General features: G+C 41.4%; 3 protein-coding genes across 20 annotated transcripts in view; 1 reads left to right on the top strand and 2 right to left on the bottom strand.

The window, feature by feature from the left end:
• The window catches only part of GGNBP2 (gametogenetin binding protein 2), a 31,327-nt gene extending 18,098 nt beyond the window's left edge, over nucleotides 1–13,229 (bottom strand). For 4 of the 10 annotated variants that reach the window (XM_030881863.2, XM_060290421.1, XM_030881858.3 and 1 more), the window contains exons 1-5: nucleotides 13,081–13,228; nucleotides 12,336–12,522; nucleotides 5,017–5,097; nucleotides 3,212–3,465; nucleotides 1,052–1,150 (exon numbers count right to left, since the gene is read on the bottom strand). In XM_030881863.2, the coding sequence (XP_030737723.1) occupies nucleotides 1,052–1,150; nucleotides 3,212–3,465; nucleotides 5,017–5,097; nucleotides 12,336–12,428 (527 nt within the window). In that variant the 5' untranslated portion in view covers nucleotides 12,429–12,522; nucleotides 13,081–13,228. Of the gene's footprint in view, nucleotides 1–1,051; nucleotides 1,151–3,211; nucleotides 3,466–5,016; nucleotides 5,098–12,335; nucleotides 12,523–13,080 lie in introns of all 10 variants that reach the window. The other 6 variants (XM_060290419.1, XM_030881859.2, XM_030881860.2 and 3 more) reach the window with 4 other exon arrangements.
• Nucleotides 13,230–13,356: 127 nt separating this feature from the next.
• MYO19 (myosin XIX) overlaps nucleotides 13,357–21,976 on the top strand; it is a 42,855-nt gene continuing 34,235 nt past the window's right edge. For 5 of the 6 annotated variants that reach the window (XR_009560397.1, XM_030881846.2, XM_060290722.1 and 2 more), the window contains exons 1-2: nucleotides 21,333–21,422; nucleotides 21,618–21,934. The gene's annotated coding sequence lies outside the window, so the exon portion shown is untranslated. Of the gene's footprint in view, nucleotides 13,579–21,332; nucleotides 21,423–21,617; nucleotides 21,935–21,976 lie in introns of those variants that run through there. The other variant, XM_060290721.1, reaches the window with a different exon arrangement.
• On the bottom strand, nucleotides 18,543–21,799 carry PIGW (phosphatidylinositol glycan anchor biosynthesis class W). Of its 4 annotated transcripts, none has more exons than XM_030881851.2 (2): nucleotides 21,613–21,799; nucleotides 18,543–20,140 (listed from the first exon to the last, which is right to left on the bottom strand). In XM_030881851.2, the coding sequence occupies exon 2, from the start codon at nucleotides 20,126–20,128 to the stop codon at nucleotides 18,620–18,622; it is 1,509 nt and encodes a 502-aa protein (XP_030737711.1). In that variant the 5' UTR covers nucleotides 20,129–20,140; nucleotides 21,613–21,799; the 3' UTR covers nucleotides 18,543–18,619. The 4 variants fall into 4 exon arrangements, with proteins under 4 accessions (XP_030737711.1, XP_030737710.1, XP_030737712.1 ...); XM_030881850.3 differs by lacking the exon at nucleotides 21,613–21,799 and adding an exon at nucleotides 21,137–21,488; XM_030881852.2 differs by lacking the exon at nucleotides 21,613–21,799 and adding an exon at nucleotides 21,041–21,171.

Consider the following 21,976-nt stretch of genomic DNA (forward strand, 5'->3'; position numbering starts at 1 on the left):
CTGTGTGTCCGGAGCCTGTGCTCCGCAACGGGAGAGGCCACGGCAGTGAGAGGCCCGCGTACCGAGGAAAAAAAAAAAAAAAAAAAACTTCAGCAAAGGAAAAGGTGAACAAATGAAATAAATGTGGCAAATCTTGATAACTACTGAGTCTAGGTGAAGGTATTTGGGGGTAAGAGGGTCCTTGTATAGTCTCTCTACTTTTCTATGTGTTTGACAGTTTTCATAATAAAAGTTTAAAAACTTTTTTGTTCCTGAGTATAGAAAAAAAAAAGGATTATTAACTATTAACACACCACCACCTGGTCATCTAGGTCTTTTTACCAGAGCGGAAAATGTCAATTTAACAATGGTGTCAACACTACTAATGAGATATCCAAAATAAACTAATTTTTAAAATTAATTCAGAAGTATAGTTTTACATCATCTCATTCTCTCCCCAAACAAAAGTTACTTCTTAGAAACTCCCTTCAAATTCCACTGCTTCTCCTTACCACCCCCAACCCCAAGCAATTTTGAAGGGCCAACTGTGACACTGTGCTGCTTCTGGGGGCAGAAGCAGCCCTGGACACTGTAGCTCCTAACCAAGAAGAAAACTGCAAGTTAGTTACATAAATTCACATTGCTATAACTGATTCAAGATTTTTTTTTAAATCCTTGATAAATTATTAGGGAGACCTAGAGACAAGGAAGACAAGAAAAATAATTTATACATTATGACTATTACATAGATTAAAAAAACGATACCACGACTTTGAAAAATTTAATATTGGCTACATAAATTTCCACAAAGATCTCAACCTCCTTTCTCTGAAACATATTTAATACAAGGAAAAAAAAAACTTAAAAAAAAAAAATCAAACCTATGTAGTCCCAATGCAAAAAGGCCTACAGAACCAGGAGACATTTATTTTGACCAATTAAATGGTTTTTATGTTACAGTGTAAACAATTAATGAAATAAAACTAGCAGGGCTTCTTTTCTTTTCACCAAATGTGATCAACATTTATAATCTTAACACCGACAAAGCATCCTGATAATCATTTCTACTTACCCCAAAGGTTTTGGTTTGTGCGTATCTAAGGAGTGCAACTGACATCTCTTGTTCTTTTTACTTTTTGGAATAGCATCTATCATGTCATTTAGTTTGGACCTAATTAAAAACAAAACATTAAAGGTTTGATTAATATTAACTTTTCTTTAGAATTTTCAAAATCTCTATGCCTTTTAGTGAGAAGTATATGTAAAGTATTAGACATATCACTTACTTTGAAAATTTCTCATCAAACTCTAACCCAAGAGTCAGTACATTTATATTCCCTTTCCATTCACAGCCTATCGAAACATTGAAGACCTGCCCTATTCAACATACTCTTGCCCCTAGACTACATGTGTCTCATTCATCCCTGCATCTGCATTGTATCTAGCAGTGTGCCTGGCACTCAAATATTTTATGACTGATTGCTACCTGACTCTCAGCCATACTCCCTTGTCCAAACATTAGATATCTAAACATACACTATCCTTGGGAATTCCCTGGCGGTCCAGTGGTTAGGACTCCGTGCTCTCACTGCTAACAGCCCGGGTTCAATCCCTGGTCGGGGAACTATTATAAAATCCCACAAGCCACGTAGTACGGCCAAAAAAAAAAAAAAAGGAAACAATAAAAGATACACTATATACACTAAAAGATACACTATAAACAATAAAAGATACAGTATATACACTATCCCTGATGAGGAGCCTTCAACAGAAATGTTATGCAAATATAGAAATACATAAGGCTAATTATCCAAACCCTGCATCCAATCAGCAAAGCTTGTCAACTCTAACTTTTAAATGTATTCAGAATCAAATCATGTCTCATCACCTCCACCGTTACCACCCTTGTCCAACTCGCCTCTCTAGCTTAATCAACTGCAACAACTGGCCTCCCAAATGGTCTTTTTGCTTCTACAGTTTGCCTTTACACACTATGTTTCACTTAGCAGCTGGAGTCATCTTTTCAAAACAAAAATCACATTATGTTATTTCTCGATTCAAAAACCCTCCAAGGCTTCTTTTCTGAGGGAGAGTAAAAATCCAAAGTCTCTACCACCACCTCAAAGTAGGTTTGGTCTTCAGACCTCTTCTCTTTTCCTATTTACACTTACCCTTTGGTGATCACATCTCATCTCATGGGTTTAAATATACATATAAATACTATATATATGTTGATGACACAAATTTATATCTCTAGGCCAGAACTCTCTGAACTCTACCTGGACGTCCAACTGCTATCTCAAATTAACACATCCAAAAGTGAGTTCTGCAGAAGTGCTCCTCTCTCCTCCAGGCCTACCCACTTCAGGAAATGGAAACCATCTGTCCTGCTCTTTAGACCCCAAATCTGGGAATCATCCTTGATGCCCTCCTCCATATCCAATCTACCCAGAAATCCTGTTGGCTCATTCCTCAAAATATATCCAGGATCCAACCATTCCTCATTATCTCCGTGGCCACTATACTGGTCACTATTATTTCTTGCATGGACTATATTAAACAAGCCTGTTTCTCCACCCTTCCATGACCCTTCTACTTATTCTCAACACAGAGGTGACAGTAAGCAAAACTTCAAGGGAGACCATGTATTCCTCTGCTCAAAACCTTCCCAAATCTTCCCATCTCAGAGTTAAAAATACAAAAGACCTCAAGATGGCACTCCATAATTAGGCCTTTTAGTACTCCTGTGACCTCATCTTTTATTACCATTCCCTTCATTCATCTGGCTCCAGCCACAATGGCTCCCTTGCTGTTCTTCAAACATTCCAGGAAAACTCCCACCTCTGAACCTTTACACTTGCTGCTCCTTCTTTGCCTTCCCCCAGATATCTACATGCTTCACTCACTTCATTCAAGTCTATATTCAATGTCATTTTATCAGAGAGGCCTTCCCTGACCACTCTCCATATGAATTCTACCCACTCATTGTCTATCTCCCTTACTGGTTTGTCCTTGTAACTTAACATCCTTGACAAATTATGTATTTGTTTACTGCCTGCCTCTCCCCACATGAGAAAAGAAACTTTACAGTCACTGGCACATAGGAGTTACTCAATAAAAGTGTTGAATCTGGACTCAAGCTTTGCCCCAACCAAATTTAGAAAAAAAGCTGCCACTGTCACCAAGTTTAAAAATTTAACAAACTCATTGTTTCTTAATTGATTATACTCACCCATGTACATAAAATAATGTATAAAGTTTCTTTGCATCAGTCATGCAGCTTCGAGTTACAGATAGGACTCCCTTGGGCCCCACAGTCAGGGGTTCAAGGGCAGGATTTCCAGACTCTACAAGCTGGGAAAAGAGGCGCTCCACACTTCGACGACAACCAACACATGGGACAAGCTGAGAAAGTGCGCTCAAGACTTCACGCGATGTCACCACCATGGCAATACTTAGATCTTGCTGCTTAAGCATACTATGTCGCTGAGAGAAGAGGGAAAGAAAAATAGAGTTTGTAAGAAAGACATGAAATGACTCTTTCACCACTCTTTCTGGTTCCTATCCTTGTGCAGTGAGTACAGCCTGGGCAGGGCTTGCCATCTCTATCTGCAACTGAGTCAGTAAGGCAAGGCAGTCGGCCTTGTCCATGCTGTACTGAGTTTGCTCCACAAATCCCCGTTCTAGAATTTAGGGTATAAAAAACTCCACTTAGGATGACAGGGCTATGCAGTATGTGACCCAGCATAGGAAAAAGAAGCCCTGCATGTGGAAATTTAGTGCCTGTCAAATGTGCATTAAGCTTAGTACTCTCACTTAAAATAAAAAATTTCAGAAAGGAAAGAAAGAAAAGAATAAAGACACAAAGCAGCTTTACCATGTCTTTTTCTCAACCTTTAGCAACACACTACATTTAGCTACACAAGTCAAGTCAGGATAGTGATCATGTAGAGCAGCAATTCTCAACCTGGAGGTATGGGCAGGTATGTCATGGATTAGTGGGAGAGAACAAGGCCTATCTTACCTATGTAGGAGCCTGCAGTGAGTAACTAAAATGCTGGTGCATATGAATGTTATCTGTTGGTTATGACAAGGAAGAGAAATGACTGAGAACCATAGCTGTAGAGAAATGGGCAAAACTCATAAATAACTTCTACTTAGATGGAGTTATAGTTATACTACAAGTAATACCTCCAGTTTACAAAAAAAAAAAAAAAGATGAGAAAGTAAGATAACTCCCAAAAAGGATATTCTCACATTTACTATTAACCTTTAATTCAAAGTTTTCTCCAAAAGTTGAAATAGAATTTTGAAATAAAGTAACCATTTATCTTCCTTTACCTTGATCATATATAGTGTATTTACAAAGTATCACACTGTTTAATAATGAAATAAGACTGGGAGTTTCGGGTTAGTAGATGCAAACTATTACATTTAGAATGGATAAACAAGGTCCTACTGTATAGCACAGGGAACTATATCCAATCTCCTGGGATAAACCATAATGCAAAAGAATATAAAGAACATATATATGTGTATAACTGAGTCACTGTGCTGTACAGCAGAAATTAGCACAACATTGTAAATCAACTATACTTCAATAAAAAATTAAATTAAAAAACAAATAAAAATCAGAAAATTCACTATACAAGATTAATTTTTTTTACTGAACAAAACAATTACTACAGAAAAAACCGAAGTTCTCAATGAAAAGCTGTCTGCTCTACCTTCTAAAAACAGGGAAATTAAATTTAAACTAAATTTAAACTGGTGAAATTAAAGCCTTACAGACATGTAACATGATAACACACCACCACCAAATCTTTCACATCACAGGTATGTAAATATACCTGGAACAATAGTAAAAGAAAGCAACCTCACTGCAATCTTAAGACCTAAAGAGTCCTGGGTAAAACAAAATTAATGCTTACAGGTAAAATTTTAAATGACTCTTTAAAACACACATACATACATACACACACATGCGCACACGCGCACACACACACCATTTAAAACATTAATTTTTAAAACTATTACCTGAATGAACTGCTTTAGTTGTGCACCATTATTTTGATGCCCATCGAGATTTAACACATTGTCAGGAAATTCCATCACCATCTTAATATGCAAAAAAATAAAAATCAATTATTTTATCCTCTTTGAGCACATGATACAGACTATTTTATAGTCTCCTAGGATAGAAATAGACCCCTAAAGCCCAATTTGCTCCCTCCCACTTCCATCAAAAAGTTAAAAAAAATCCAAGTTACAGTTTCTAAAGCTAGAAATGGTATAGTCATTAAAATCAAGGGCACTGAAGTCAGGCAGACTTGAATTCAAATCCCAGCTCTATCACTTACAATTTATGTCATAATTCTGGGCAAGTTATTTAACCTGATTTTCAGCTTCCTCATTTGTAAAATGAGATTAAATAATAATTTTTCGTATCTCTCATCAAATGGGTTGTGAGGATTAAATTATATTTTAAAATGTTTGTTGCAGTGGCTAATAATAGCATTTAATAAGTGAAATAACCTGATATCTTACATTAAATATCCTGATATTTTCAGTTATTCCTCAACTACAGAATATAATAAATCTTACCACGTAAATGACTATATAATGACTTCACCACACACACACACACACACACACACACACACACACTCAGAATAATACCCAGCACATAGTAAATGTCTGCTCTAATCATGAACCGAAAAAAATATACTGTGATATTTATTCGATTATCAAAATTCACTACCAGAGGAAGAGGGATACATAAAGCTTAAGGATGTCGCAGGATGTCAGATAATGGGAATTAGTAATCAGCACATTTCACTGATTTGTGACATCACCAAAGTACCTTAGTTATGTACCACTAGAAAAGAGCCATTATAACTGGAAAATGTCACCAAACGAAAGAAGCATACCAATTTCAGAGATGTTAAATGTGAAAAAAAAGTATGCCTTCAAAACAATGAAATAAAGTAACACATTTGTATCTTAACTAAAACACTGTTAAACATATCAAACATACTGTGCTAGAACAAACTTCTATTTCCAGATGACAAGGGGCACAAACTCCTACACACCCAAAGAGTGAAGTCAGGATAAAGAGACCATTTGAGGCAAAACCAAAAAACTAAAAAACCCCACCCACCTGAATGTGATCTTAAAAAGATTCCTCCCTTCACCAACCAGCACCACAAAGACCTGCTTCTTTAATCAAGTGACCATTCTTTCCCCTCCACATTAGAAATGAGAGCCTAAAAACATGCTTGTTCTAGCAGTAAACTGAGGACTAAACAAGTAAGGCAAATATAAGCAACAGATATAAGACATTTTCTTTATTAAGAAGGGACTACTGGATATGTGAACTAGAAAGACAAGTGGATACTAAGGATGGACAATGACGCCAACACCGATTCAACAATCCAGAGGACTTCAGTGTATTTCACAGGCTCAAAAACTGCATGTACAATATGATTCAAATTTTTATGTGTATATTTTCTTACAGAAAAAGAAAATACATAATATATTAGATGTGGCTATCTCTAGGCAGTGAAAAGATACATGACTTTTTTCTTTACATGTTCCTATCTTTCCCAAATGTATTATAATACACATATACCACTTATTACCGGGGAAAGAGCTACTGTTCCTTGTTTCCAATTCTATATTCATTATACCATATTCAGAGACATGCTTCCATTTCAATAGCTTTTACTATTCTGGAAGTTTCTTCTTCCATACATACAGACTACATGTCCTTATCTCACAATTTTAGGATCAATTATCCAGTTTTCAGGTTAATCAACTTCTCTCCAGTTTTCCCTCTCAGAGTTGTCTTATCTCCAAAGAGTGGTGGTGATAATAATAAAGACATTTAATGTAGCTTTATGCATACTAGCCATTGCTCTAAACACTGTCATATATTAACTTTGCCAACAGTACAAAGTAAAACTGGTCATCTAGTCATCTTAATAATCCTGGTATTAGAAATCCTGACCCATGAAGACTGAAAAAAGAATACTGCAATTAACTCACATTATGTTTTCTGGAATCACCACATGGTTTAAAACACAAAGAAATTAACTGTCAAGTCATAAAAAAGGTATAGGATAAACTTTTAAAGCCACATAGCTCAACAGAACACTGCAGGTCACTCCACATCTACCATTTAAGCAACTAATACCTTGATTTGCATTTCCACTTGCTTTATACAAATATACACCATTTCACCACATATTAATTGCCACCATAAAAAAAAACTGAGACAATTACCTATACTACTTTAAGATCAAAGCTACTCAATTTACCAAATCAAGGTCTCTCCAGTCCAGTTCATAGGTGAAATCCTAAATTGACTCCGTGTAAGTGAATTATTTTTATTCTGATCAACCATATTTTATTGTTTTAATAATTAAAGCAGGGGCTTCCCTGTTGGCGCAGTGGTTAAGAATCTGCCTGCCAATGCAAGGGACACGGGTTCGAGCCCTGGTTCAGGAAGATGCCACACGCCGCGGAGCATCTAAGCCAGTGTGCCACAACTACTGAGCCTGAGCTCTAGAGCCCACGAGCCACAACTACTGAGCCCACGTGCCACAACTACTGAAGCCTGCACGTCTAGAGCCCGTGCTCCGCAACAAAGGGAAGCCACCGCAATGAGAAGCCCGCGCACCGCAACGAAGAGTAGCCCCCACTCACCGCAACTAGAGAAAGCCTGCGCACAGCAACGAAGACCCAACACAGCCAAAAATGAATAAATAAATAAATTTATAGGAAAAAAAAAATTAAAGCAGAGGTCAAAAAATACACCTAACATACTGAGACCTACCAGCTGACCTTTAAAATATATATGTATGGGGCTTCCCTGGTGGTGCAGTGGTTGCGAGTCCGCCTGCCGATGCAGGGGACACGGGTTCGTGCCCCGGTCCGGGAAGATCCCACATGCCGCGGAGGAGCTGGGCCTGTGAGCCATGGCTGCTGGGCCTGGGCGTCTGGAGCCTGTGCTCCGCAACGGGAGAGGCCACAACAGTGAGAGGCCCGTGTACCGCAAAAAAAAAAAAAAAAAAAAAAAAATATATATATATATATATACACATATATATATATGTACATAAAATTTAATGGATAATACCTACTTTAGGAATCCTTTTTAAAAAGTCTATAAACAGGGTTAAAATTTAAAAAAAACCAAAAACCCCTCATTTCCAATCATTTCATTTTCACCTAACTACTACAGATAAATGTCAAGATCAGGTCTATTACTGCATCTTTCCTGGGTTTCACTGGCTTGGATAATACTAAATTTTCTCTTGTACATACTCAATACCACTGGGTTAGAAACTTTGCACTCACACTAAGTAACTACTGTCCTTGCCATTCACTTAGGACAGTGGCTTTTTACCTTGCTGTTTACTGGCCAATCACTATATGCTCTTCAATGATGACACCACAATAAAAGGGAAAAAAGGGAAAAAAGAAAAAGAGGAAGATAGAGGATAGCAGCACTATTTTTCCCCATTCTTTAAAACCACTTCCTTGACTTAATCTTCAGATTCTAGGTTACCTAAAGGAAGATGGTCATGTAAAGTATTTCAGGTGTGGTCTCACAGAGGAATCATTAGTGTTTGGCTTCATGATGAGGTTGCCTATCCCTAGCAAGCCAAAGACAGAACAAGTCATTGTCCTGCAATTACTGCTTTATAAAGTATATTGAATCCATTACCCACTTTCACTCTTAAGTATCTGTCCTGGTTTCTCCTGACCACAAATAATCTGTTCTTAGCACATTCTCACAAGCTCTAACCCAACAATACTAAGCTTGTATTTATTAAAAATCATTGTCCCTTTAGTTTTAGTTTTTTAATTCCTTATCCTCACAGCCACCTGCAACATCTATCACCTTTGGTAAATTAGTTAAATATTTAATCAAGAGTTGAAAGCAAACAATAAATACTAAACTTCTAACTGATGCTAAATACCTAATCCCCAAAAGGATATGCTACATTTTAAAATCTTTTTTAAGTCTCAATCAAAAAACCTTTATCAGAGTTTCTAGTCCCTTTTAGATTGGTTTGAATTAGAAGGGTAAACTGTGTTCCAGAAATATTGTAGCAATCTGACAGTATGCATCAATAATTTTATAAAAGGTTTTTATCCTTTGACACGTAATTTTCCTCCAAAACCCTGAAAAAAAATTGTTAATGCAAAGATTTATGCATTATTTATATTCTTAGAGTATTATTCATAGTAAAAACTAGAACCACCTCTATGTCCAACAAAGGGAGAATGATTACATTATGGAATGTCACACAACATGGCCACTAAAGCTGTTTAAGAATGACAAGAGAAAATGTTCTCAATATTACATTTAGTGAGAAAAAAGCAAGATATAAAGTGTTACAGAAAACGATAGATCTCAACTCTGCATCTGTGTCTATGATGGGAACTACACCAAATGCTGCTATATTCTTAGCTATCTCTTGGAAGTAGGGTTAAGGATAATTTGTTTTGCAATTATTTTTCAAGATTATTTTATAAGGAGTATATATTTTGACTATTAATTCCTTTAAAAATACTTTAAAAATCTTAATTCTTCAAAGATGTCTTTAAAATAAAATCTGTATTCTGTCCATCTGCTATTCTATAATTCTAATAACACTGAAAAGCATTTTGGCTACATAGCGTACCACTTTCCTGAATATTCCACCAGTTTACTTATTGGAGATTTTCTGAAATACACCTACGTCAGCACTGTACTCAAGTATTCAAACCCACTAAACTGCCATATGAGTCTTTTAAATGCGGCTACAACATACCACATGAAAGAGGAGGCTACTTCCTCACATACAAGCTTGTTAATTTCATTTTACAAATCCAACTTAAAATTGCCCAGTTTACCTAAGTAGAGGTTTCAGCTTCTGTTACTAAAACGACAAATATTTGTAACTGATTGTAAACATTACAACTAGACTTAACATCTAGAAGCTAACAAGATTCTAAGACTACTGGAAATAATGATCACACAATGTTTCCTCAGTGCATTACCTATGGACCCTAGGAACAAAGACCAAACCAAAAGTTAACTTCAGGGTGACAATGCCATCAAACTAACAATGGACCCGTGCATAACCCTCTGCGGCAGGCTTCTCCCCTCCCTCTTCCCCAACAGGTGTTTGCTCTACATTATTCCTTTAAGTAGCGTTTGGTAGAATGGTTCTGAAACTTGTTTCCCTAAATATGATGCATTCTTGACAAGATTTTTCACTAACCAGCATTCAATGACCGTGCATAAGTTCCATAACAAAGCAATATATAGTCTCACTCATTTCCTAGTGATAAAAACCCTTCCACAGTAAAGAAAAACTGCACCTTTTCCTAAATAAAATGCTATTTTAAGATATTTAAGTTGAGTAAGCCTAAATTTTATTTGCCTGGGTCACAAGTCCACAATACAATAAAAATGAAACTCAACCACCAGGTCAGTCCAATCCCAACTTCTCTAGAGAAATAAGTACAAAAACAAATCACAGGGCAGGTTACCTCTTTTTCTTTGGAAAATTTTGGAAATTCATCATTGTATAGAGAATAGAGTATAAAACCCCCCAAGCTGACTATTTTAAAGCACTACATGATGGATGTATCAATGCTACATTCACATTAAAGGTGATTACGTGAGCATAAGGAGAATCAGTGTCTTTTAAATTTTTGTAAATACTCAAACTTATGTTTGATTTCCCGTTTTGATAGTATACACTCAATAGTAATCTTATGTCCAAACACACAGAACTTTTTTTTTTTTTAACTTCAAAGGCTTTCTGGGACAATAAACATAAAAGGTTGATACCAAACTATGTGCTCTAGAAAAGTGTCTGTGTTGGAGGGAGAGAGAAGAAAGAAAATATCAACACATGAACTCATATTAGTTTTCAAACTGAAAAATGCATCATTTAATTTGATCAGTGTTAGTTTTTTAAAAAACTACTTAAAATACAAGTCCATTATACTTTTAATGCAAAAAGTGCAGAAATCATGACCACGGCATACAAGTACACTTTCTAATTCAACAACACAAATTCTATTTACCTTATATCAGCCCAAATCATTCTACCTTTTTCCATGAAAAAAAATGCACGTGGATAATTATAGATGCTTTCACTTAAAAAGTTCTAACAAATTAAGTCATTCAATAGCTCTTCTAATCCTTTTAAAGGTACTGCAGCTCAATCAAGTCTTAACTGAGACTGGCAAACAGAAAGGCATAGACTGGCATCTCTACAATGACTTGCATTTTATACAAAATTTGAAAAAAGTTCAGTAGATATTTGCAAAAAAGAAATTCAGGAACAAAACAGATCAACTGCCTTTGAAAAGGAAAAAAGCTAAAGGTGTTACGATGAAGACACAACACCTTATCAAAGCAGGCAAATGTATAATCCAAAGCTTCAGCATCATCAAAACGCAGATTTCAAGATATTCAGAAAAGGTTCATTTCATTTCGTAAGAAATTGTGGCAAGCAACTGCACTCATTTCCTGTTCAGATTCAATTCAAATTTCTACCATTTCCTTTTAAAGGAAATACTACAGCAACACAGGGCAGAGGGTCTGTAATGCTGTACCACGCTAAAAAGGAAAACTACTCAGAACTGGGTTTTGACATTCAAGATGAGCAATCAGCTTTTTACAATGCTCTTACACATTCAATCACTTTGCTTCCTTTGAAAAGGCTACCTGTAAAGAATAACTAATGACAAGAAAGTCCATTTTGAAGAGTCATGGCCTAGCAATACAATCATTTCGAACAGTTTTAATGTACGGGCATATTGAGACTATAACGAAATCAGATCATTTTAGTGGAATCTTTACTGTGCAAGAGCATGTCACTCTGCCCTCAGTAATTATGCTTATGAAGAGCTGTAGTATTAAGATAGAAAATAGACAGGTAGCAGTGCAGCTGCGACATTTCCAGATAATTAAGCCTCCCCGAGGGTAGGTCGTTTCTGTAAGGGATAGGCCCTTGACGCCCAATATCCTTCAACCCGTATCCGAGGCGCGTGCTTTGGCAAAAGCACCGTCTGCTAAAGAGAAAGGGTGAAGCTAGAGGGTTGAAAAAAGCAGGGAGAGCTGGGGTGAGGGGCTCAAAGTGCGTACGGAGCGCTAGCCTGGGGCCCCGCAAAGGTTAGCGAGCCACCCACTGCAAAGGCGAGTTTGCGGGGCCTGCCGGAGAGAAGGCCTCGCCTAGGAGTTGCAACACTCTTTCTCCAGTGCGCAGCGCTCGGCCTGGGGGAGGGGGAGGAGGGGAAACAGCTGCCAGGGGAGCGGCGAGCCTGGCCCGGCCCGGCCCGCTCACCGTGAGGGTGTCGTCTATGTAGAGGGGAATCTGCCTCCTCTCGAAGGGGAACTCCTCCTCCCCGTCCCTGCACACTGCCACCAGTCGCGCCATCGTCCCCGACGCTGCCGTTGCCACCGTCACCACCTCCTCCCAGCTGCTGCCGCCGCCGCCGCTCCTGCCGCTGCCGCCTCCTCCCAGCTCCTGCCTGCAACAGCCAAACCCCGCGAGCGTAAGCACCCGCCGCCGCGCAGCACATTCGCCACGGGGGGGAGGGAGAGGAGCAGGAGAGACGGGAGATCTGAGCTGCGTTTCCCATCACCCGATTCCACACGCGCTCAGCCAATCAGCGCCGAGCAACGCCGGGACCCGCCCCCTCGCGCCGCTCTCCCTCCCCACCCCCCACACCCACCCCGCCGGCCTCCAGTCAGGGTCCAAAGGAGAGGCGGAGGGGACCCGCCGCCCCTGGGGCTTCCCTAGCCCGTCAGCGGAGTCCCGGCTCTAGGACCCCACCCCCGGCCTCCGCTCCGCTGCCCGGGGGCCCTCAGCCTCCAGCTGACCCCTTCTCCCCCTTTAAGGGCGAGCCCCGCCCAGTGAGTCCCCTGGGCTGCAGTTGCCCAGCGCGACCCCGCCCCTGGGAGGGGTCGACCCCGCCTCAGCTCTGCGGAGTCCGAGGTGGGAGGCTCAGACCATTTCCTAGCCATTCTCGGAGGAGCCTCCCGGTTCTGACTTTCACCGTTTTCGTGGTCGCCTCCCTGACCCCCACCTCGGCTCCCCGTTACCGGCTGACAAGGCCCGCGTCAGGGCCGGCCTGGGCGGGAGCGCGGCTCCGAATACCGTTTCCTCTCCAGGCTCAGTCAGCCGCTGGCGCCACGGGGAGTGGGGGAGGGAAGGCGGGGGACGTGGGGAGGGAAGGCGGGGGACGTGGGGAGGGTGGGACAGGGAGGGGCCGAGAGCGCCGGGCGGGGGCCCCGCCTCCTCTCGCGAGACTCCAGACCCACGCTCCTGAGTCGCGTTTTTCGAAGCCCTAGCGGAGGCGGTGGGTTGCTACCCCGGGTGTCTCCAACGCGTTACCGGCACCTTCCACTGAGTCTAGCTACTCAAATAAATACGAAATAGGGCTGCTATGAGGGATGAGTAGGCCTAAACTCAGTCCTCCGCTGTGCGGGCCTGGAAACCGCTCTCCCGAGGGCCGAGGGGCGAAGGGAGCGGAGCCGAAGTGACTCAGGGCCGATCCGAGGGTCGGGGCCCAGTGAGGACTTGGGTAAGTGGGCAGGAGCTGAGGCTTTCCAAATCAGTGAGAGCAAAAGGTGGGAGTGAGGGAGTGGAGACGTGCATCTGGGGGCTAAGGGACAAACTCTGGGTCCTTGACGCCGCTTTCCCTGACCCCCTGATCTACCAGGAGCCCCCCGGATTACTGTTTCCCAGACTCGATTCGCGATCTCGCCGAGGGGGCAGAAAATATTTAAGTGCTGACAGCTTTTCGTTGTCGTTGTTACACTAGAGACAAATAGAAGACTATGTGGAGAGTGGCTTGTGTATGCGTCCTGGGCAGAGAAACTTCTTGGACTGGGTTAATATTAACTTAGAGGCTCAGAAAGGACACTGATTCCCTTGGGCAAAGTGCTGGTGCTGGCCAAAGGCCCTTCCCTCTGACCCTCTCCTGAGAAGCAGAGCTGCTGACAAGCCACAGCGTGCCATCATGTACTCGGTTCCTACCCTGAAGGCTTTGGAGGCCAATATAGTTGTTGGAAAGTATTGTGCCTATGAAAGTCTTCACGATTTTAAGGATCAATACATTTGCTGCTCTTACAACTAACTAATCCTGGTAGAATAGGCTAGAGCTGTGATACTGATCTTTAAAAAGTATTTTGGTCACCACATGAAACCGTAGAGATTCGCAACAAAAAACCTCATAGTGCATGCAACCCCTTAGCCACGTTGACTTAACGACATTGTGTGGTCACTGTTAGGTTAGGTAACATAGTAAACTGGAAGAACCATTGTTCAGTCCCAAAGGTGTGATTATCCAGTAAGTATTTGTCTTTGGCCATGTTAGGAGAGCAGAACAGTGTATGGTCCTTAGCTTAAATTTAATAGGCATATAGGATGTGCATGTAGGTTCTGACAAGTTAGACTACATAGCCAAAACCTGCACATTTTTAGAGAATCTTGTGTTTTATGTAAAACGCTCCCAAGGAAAAAGAATACTGTGGCTTTTAAGATCTGTAGGTGCTCCTCTAAAGACTATGTCGGTTAATGTGCCTACTTTATGCCTTTTAAACTTACTTTGGATGACGGTTGGTAAAGGACATTGAAAATGACAAGTTCAATATATAGGTGCTAACTTTAATAACTTTCATTACTGAGTACACACTGGGTACTAGCAAAGAAAGAGTATTCACCCTGGGGGTTTAAATCTAAGTTAGAAAAGGCATTAAAACCCAGATATAAAACGTAACAAAACGAGGAGACCAGAACAGTCTCTTTCCATCTGAGATTACTTTCCCTGATTTGGATTTGAGCACACTGCTTAGTATCTTTGGACAATGTTTCACATACTATAGGTATTTAATAAGTACTTATTGTAAGGTTAAAAAGCTAATTTTGCTTGATAAATTGCTCTTTCTCAAGGAGGTAGCCTGGGCGCTACAACTGTGATAAAACCAACATTTGAGGGGAAAATGCTTAGAAAATTACTTCCCTGTAAAACAGTTTTTAGACGTTTTAACTATGTATCTTCATTTTAGAGCAGGCACTCTTTTTCGCTATTGGTCTATTTTCAACTAAGCAAATATAATATTTAGTGCTGCAGCAAATATTTCATGACTAAGTATCTGTCTCAGAGAGCTTACCTTTAATTAACAAAATAAATGATTGCATAAAAAAGCCAGGGGCTTCCCTGGTGGCGCAGTGGTTGAGAGTCTGCCTGCCGATGCAGGGGACACGGGTTCGTGCCCCGCTCCGGGAAGATCCCACATGCCGCTGAGCCTGCGCATCCGGAGCCTGTGCTCCGCAACGGGAGAGGGCACAACAGTGAGAGGCCTGCGTACCGCAAAAAAAAAAAAAAAAAAAAGCCAGTTGTTGCCTTTTTTAAATTTCGATATTGGCAATGTGAAGGGCAAGGGTAAAGAATTTTAAAGGCCAAGAAAGAGTGGGCAATCAACAGCAGAAGATATTTTGCTGGTACCTCGTAAAGAACAGTTGGTGTGATGGAGATGTGGTAAATTATCAGCAAAATACCATTCTTTTTCTTCTCTGGGAGGTCAACAATGTGTGAGAAGCCAAGCACAAAACTCCGACATAAATGAGATATGACTAGTCTCCAAGCTACCTGAGTTTAAAAGAAAAGAAGAATATTGATTTGGAAAAAAAAAAAAAAAAAAGAATATTGATTTGTTCCTTATACTCCTATCTTCATAGACTATACACAAATTCCTAGGGAGCAAAGTATGTTTTTGTATAATTTATACAACCTATTGGACAAGGTGCTCAATAAAAATTGTCATTTTCTGAACACAAAGCTATTAATATATATGTGGTAGACATCCCCAGTTTCTAATTGTGTAAAATTAAAGGCATGGGAATGAGTCACTTACTGAAGGTCATAGGATAAGGTCCTAGACTGGATTATATTCTTCCTTTCTTCTCTTTCCCCCTCGCTTCTCTGTCCTCAAAATTGACAGCTGAAAATTCATTAGAATACATACTGTTGTTTTCACTGTAATAACCACATTGTTTTATGTGGTAGCAAAATCAACAGCAGGATGTTATTTAAATTGCCACAGTTGTCCAGATCTGAGTATCTGTGAATTGGGTTTTCTTTTTCATGACCTGACAGTGGGAAGTTGTGTTCTATCTGTCAAAAACAGAGGTACATTTCCCCCACTAAACAAATTTTAAAGGAAAAATAAGATCCACAAGTTAAAATGTAAGCTCCTTGAGGGCTGGATCTTATTTTCTTTTGTCTCCCCCGGGACCTATATCTGGCCTACTGGAACTCAGTAAATCTTTATTGAATGATCTCTTTCTCTTCTATAAAATCAAGTCAGAATGGTCTTTTTTTTCCTTATTAATTTCTGTTTCTATTAATGCAATTTCATTAGCTTTCTCTTACATGACTTCCCTAACTGGAGGTGGAATAAACACACAGTACATTTCATTCTTAGTTGTGATTCAATGTCTGTAACTGGGACACAAACTTACTGAGAGATATTTAAGACCTAGGACAAGAAGCAGCAGACCAATTAGACACATGCTCATTGTCATCAAATACTTTAAATTACTATTTTTTTAATGAGAGGACAATATGGTTAGAGCCTCTCAGCCTCCTATGAATGCTTTGAACAGGTAAGTTGTAGGATATTAGCACTGTGACATAGCAGGAAAACCAATCACCTTTCCTAGTCATGCTTAATTTACACACTATAATCTTATTGATTAAATTTCAAGGTGTTTTTTTTTCAGTCTTTATTGAATTCGTTACAATATTGCTTCTGTTTTACATTTTTGTTTTTTTGGCCCTGAGGCATGTGGGATCCTAACTCCCTGACCAGGGACTGAACCCACACCCACTGCATTGAAATTCGAAGGCTTAACCATCGGACTGCCAGGGAAGTCCCTCAAGTTTTCCTTTTTTTTTTTTTTGCCATACGCGGGCCTCTCACTGTTGTGGCCTCTCCCATTGCAGAGCACAGGCTCCGCACGCGCAGGCCCAGCGGCCATGGCTCACGGGCCCAGCTGCTCCGCTGCATGTGGGATCTTCCCTGACCGGGGCACGAACCCGTGTCCTCTGCATCGGCAGGCAGACTCTCAACCACTGTGCCACCAGGGAAGCCCCAAGTCTTCCTTTTTAATTGAAAATAAAATCTGACTTTTGTTTTTATAGCTATATAACTGTTCAAAAGACTGATTTTTTTAGGGGGAAACTTCTTTTAATAATAGATTACCTCCAAATATAACTGATTGTAGTTAGCAAGGATAAAATGCCACATAAATACCAAATTAGCCATCATCAATATAACAAATTGAAGTAAACTAATTAGTATAATAGTCATATTTGCTGTTTACCCCCACCCTTACCAGCATATGCCCCTCTAGTCCGTAGACACACAAACACTAACTCCTCGTCCCATCCATCAGCTCTAGCTCAAAAAATACCATCTGTGGGGAAAACTTTCTTGACTCTACTGTAAAGTCAATTCTTGATTTGACACTCTTGGCAACCTATACTTCATGACTTAACATAGTTTATAACAGTTGTTTAATGTGTTTCCCCCATTAGATTGCAGGATCCAAGATATCAGGAAATTTTTGCTTATCATCCCTAGCAGAAAGTAGGCTAAAAAAATGACTAGTTTTGCCTTGAGGCAACAGCTTTGTCTCAAGGCAAAACTATTGTCTCATTAATTATGAAGTATATAAACCACAACAAATAATTCCATCTATTCTATGGAGGATTTAACTGTTTTCTGACTTTATAAGTATTTGATTTTAAACATTTGCTTTCTTATACTGAGGTTTCTTAAAGACTAAAATTGAGCAGTAGTGTTGACAGTTCCACAACTGAGATTTTAATGTAAATGTTATAAAATACATACAATAAAAAATACAGAATAATAGGTGATATAAGATGGAAAGTAGGGGCTTCCCTGGGGGCGCAGTGGTTAGGAATCTGCCTGCCAATACAGGGGACACGGGTTCAAGCCCTGGTCCAGAAAGATCCCACAGGCCACGGAGCACCTAAGCCCGTGCACCACAACTACTGAGCCTGCGCTCTAGAGCCCGCGTGCCACAACTACTGAGCCCGTGAGCCACACAACTACCGAAGCCTGTGCGCCTAGAGCCCGTGCTCCGCAACAAGGGAAGCCACCGCAGTGAGAAGCCCGTGCACCGCAACGAAGAGTAGCCCCCGCTCACCACAACTAGAGAAAGCCCGTGTGCAACAATGAAGACCCAACACAGCCCAAAATAAAATAAATTTATTTAAAAAAAAAAAAGATGGAAAGTAAAAATCCTCCTCCTCACCCTCCAATCTTCCAGTATCACAACTGTAAACACAACAGTTTCTTTAAAATACTGAAATTTATAAATATTCTAACAAGTCAAGAGGCTTTGTTTCTTCTGTATTGGTTTGTTTTACATGGTGTTGAGATACATTTAAAATATTAAGCATCACTACTGTTAGAGTAGGAATGAAAATTTTATAATAAAATACACTTAACACTGAGTTGCCAAAAGCCCATTTTGTATTTATTCTTCCTCATTAAAATAATATTGCTCAAAACATATACTACCTGTACTGATCACCAAAATTTTACCGTCTTATCTTGCAAGTGCAGCACATATATAACTAAGCAGTTGGTAAACATGTAGAGATTGAGTACAAATAAGGCCCACAAGGTACTGCTGTGTAATGTATCTACCAACAGGTTGACTAGGCCAGTTGTTACATTTGACAGCAAGAAAAAAATTAACTGGTTTCTGTTCATTGCTGTGATTAAACAAAGAGTGGGTTCCTTTCTTTCAGCTTCAGAGACTAGAGATTCTGAATACTTTCTATTTGCAGCAGATGACTGGATAATTTTCCAAGAACATGGTACTGTTGCCCCTTTAATTAGAAATTTGGCAAAATTCAAAATTATATCACCCAGTAATAAACTACTAAGAAGGATCAGGCAAGAAGCAACTATCCAAATACAAAAGGCTAAATTGGCCATTCTTCGAGATGCTACTTCTACATTTACCTGAACTATGTAAAGAGATATGAAGAAGCCAATAGCTGTCAATAGAATACAACATGCTACTTTTATCCAGTCTTTGATATGTGATCTTTTTTTAAGTACGTATGATCCTGTTTGAACACCAGCCATGTGTATTGCCACATACCCCAAGGTAGAGCTTATTCCTTCTCGGTTGGCATTTAATAAACCAACCCTTGTGCCACTGCCATCACTGCCATACAAAATTAACCTTTTCAGTGGGGTAAAATCAAGGGCTAACTGGTAGAATACAGTAATGCTGATAGCCACAATCCAGGATTTATTTAGGGGAAAAATAATCAAAAGCAGTGATGTTATCAATTTCACAACTATTAAGGTAAAGAAAAAATTCCAGTGAACTCCATACTCAGTTAAATGTTCCTGATAGCCTATGGATTTTATAATGACTAATCGTCCCACTCCTAGGAAGACTAATGGCCAAACAGAGTACAATGACTTTGTAAGATAAAGTCTGGACCCTTTTGTATATTTTCTCCTAACCTCTGGACAAACCATTGCAGTCCCAAAAATAAAGCCTCCTACTCCAAAATCCATTGCTCCTGTCCCGTAGAGCTCGGTTTTGGCAAATCTTCTGGGAAAAAGAGGGAAGTCCACAGCCAAAATGGCAACAGCAGTAAATGCACTGTTAATTACACGGAAACAGGAGATGGCTGGAATGTATTCTGATTCTATACTGATTTTCAAGAATTTTTCAAGGATTTTCCCGACAGGCATTCTGGCATAGCAAGTTCTCCTGCAGTATGTTTCATAGAGCAGCCCTGCCCCAAAGATAATTACAATGAGATACTCAAGGAGGACAAATGAAGCGAAAATGGTCAAAGTGGTCACCAGGGGAACTATTAGGAAAGCAAAGTCAATGAAGAATCGAGTTCTCCAGGTATGTGAAGAACAACATAAGTGCTGTGAGACAATGATCAGGAGCCCTCTACACAGGATACAGAGTGCAGGTAAGCACAAGCCCTCGGTGATTTCCAGCACGCTCGTTCCATTGTGGTTACTGACAAAAGCTTCCTTCATCTGCTTTTGAGACATTTTTTCTTCTTCCTGTGAAAACAAGAGCAAAGGGATGGGGCTAATCTGGCAGTCCAGTAGTTAAAGACTCTTTGCTTCCACTGCAGGGGGCACGGGTTTGATCCCTGGTAGGAGAACTAAGATGCATTTGTGGAAAGCAACGTTCCTGTGGAACTGGCATATATATGTACATGACTTGGTAATTTGCATAAATATGCACCTGACTTGATTTTACTCTTATTCCTGAGTTTCGGAGCAGAACCTAGGACTTGCGATTCCCCTTACAAGGACTGCTGGAAGAAGCCTAACACTAATATCTGAGGATAAGAATGTCATACTAATAGTATGAAATTACTGGTTAAAATGTTTTAGCTATTCTCAGTATAAGACAGACTCACAAAGAAAGTGAATTTGAGATACATAACCTGAGAGTGGACTCACGGTAGGATAGAAATTCCTACTACAAAGCATGTAAAGGTCATGAAGATAATATAATGAAAATTGAATATACCTCACTAATGATTTAGAGTCAAATCTGAGACGGGAGGAGAAGAGGGACAGGGAAAGAGAAGGTATTTAAGTATACTTTGGGGTTGGGGGCCCGGGTTTCTGTCCTGAGCCTCTCTGAACCTCCTGCCTCTAGTACAAAATGCGAATCCTCCAGTTATCTCCTGAGCCCCAGGCTACTCCTTACCTCATTTACAGGTTAAGGTGTAGGTAGGTAGAATGGATGCTAATCGTGGAGGAGGAGTAGGGGCCGTAAAGTACACACTAGTGTTAATTGTTTTAAAGGGATATAAAACACCTCTCTGCCACATATCCATGTCTGAAACGTGGCACCTGGGAAGAACACATTTGTTGGCCAAACAAGAACCATATTGAATAAAAGAATGCATGCATGCGTAATGGCCTATCTGGGCCCAGCAGCATTACCTCCCGAGAACAAATCGATCCAAACCTGCTGGCCTTTAAAAATAAAAGAGCGCTTTTCCCGACAGACACGCGCCCCGGCCGCGCCGGCCGTTATACCTCACGTGTTCCTGGTGGTCTCTGCGCCCAGAGGTAGAGGGACCCGTAAGAGTGCCGGGGCACGGGATACCCCCGCAAGGGCGGGACACGCGCGAGCCAGCCGCTTCCGCCTCCCGAACAGCGCTTCCGGCCGACGCCGGGCGGCCTGCGTTTCTAGGCCGGCCCCCCGCGCGCGTCCCCGCCCACGAGGGTGCGCGTTTCCCACGCCCTGCAGGCTCCCCGTGCGCGTCCTTCCTTGTCAAGGGCTTGCCTAGCCCAGGTGCTCTCGGGCCTTGGCCTTCGGCAGGTCGGTAAGAGGAGCTCGGGCGGGAAGGGCGTTTCCCGCACCTCACTACTGGCCCTCAGACCCCACGGCGAGGCCTCGTCAGTGGGGGGTGGGGGTGGCCAGGGCGCCTGGTCTGCCTACGGCGAGACCCACAGCCCCGTCGGGGCCCGGAGGCCCTGAAGCCCTCCCTCCCTTCTCTTCTGCATCTTACCCCAGGTTCTCAGAATATTTTGTCCTGGAGCAAGCCCCCAACTCCGTATGCCGGCGCCCCGGACGAGCCACGTGCGCCCCGCGCAGCGAGTGCGCGCCCCGCCCCAAGGGAGGAGCGTGCCGGCTCCCAGGCACTTGGCCCCAGCTGCAGCCCGTGGCTGCGACCCGGCGTTCCCTGCTTTTCCTCCCCTCCGGCTGGCTCCTGACCCCGCCTCCGCCCTCCCCTACCCGGGCTCTTCCCGCCGCCTCACCGGGCCCGCCCGTCTGCCTTTCCAGTCTGGCCGGCGGGGGCCGCACGCTGGGCGGCTCAGGCCGTGGGACCGGTGAGTGCCACCCCCAGCCGGGTCCGAAGCCCTTTGCGTGCC

The sequence above is a fragment of the Globicephala melas genome, chromosome 20, assembly GCF_963455315.2.
Source record: "Globicephala melas chromosome 20, mGloMel1.2, whole genome shotgun sequence".
NCBI lineage: Eukaryota > Metazoa > Chordata > Mammalia > Artiodactyla > Delphinidae > Globicephala > Globicephala melas.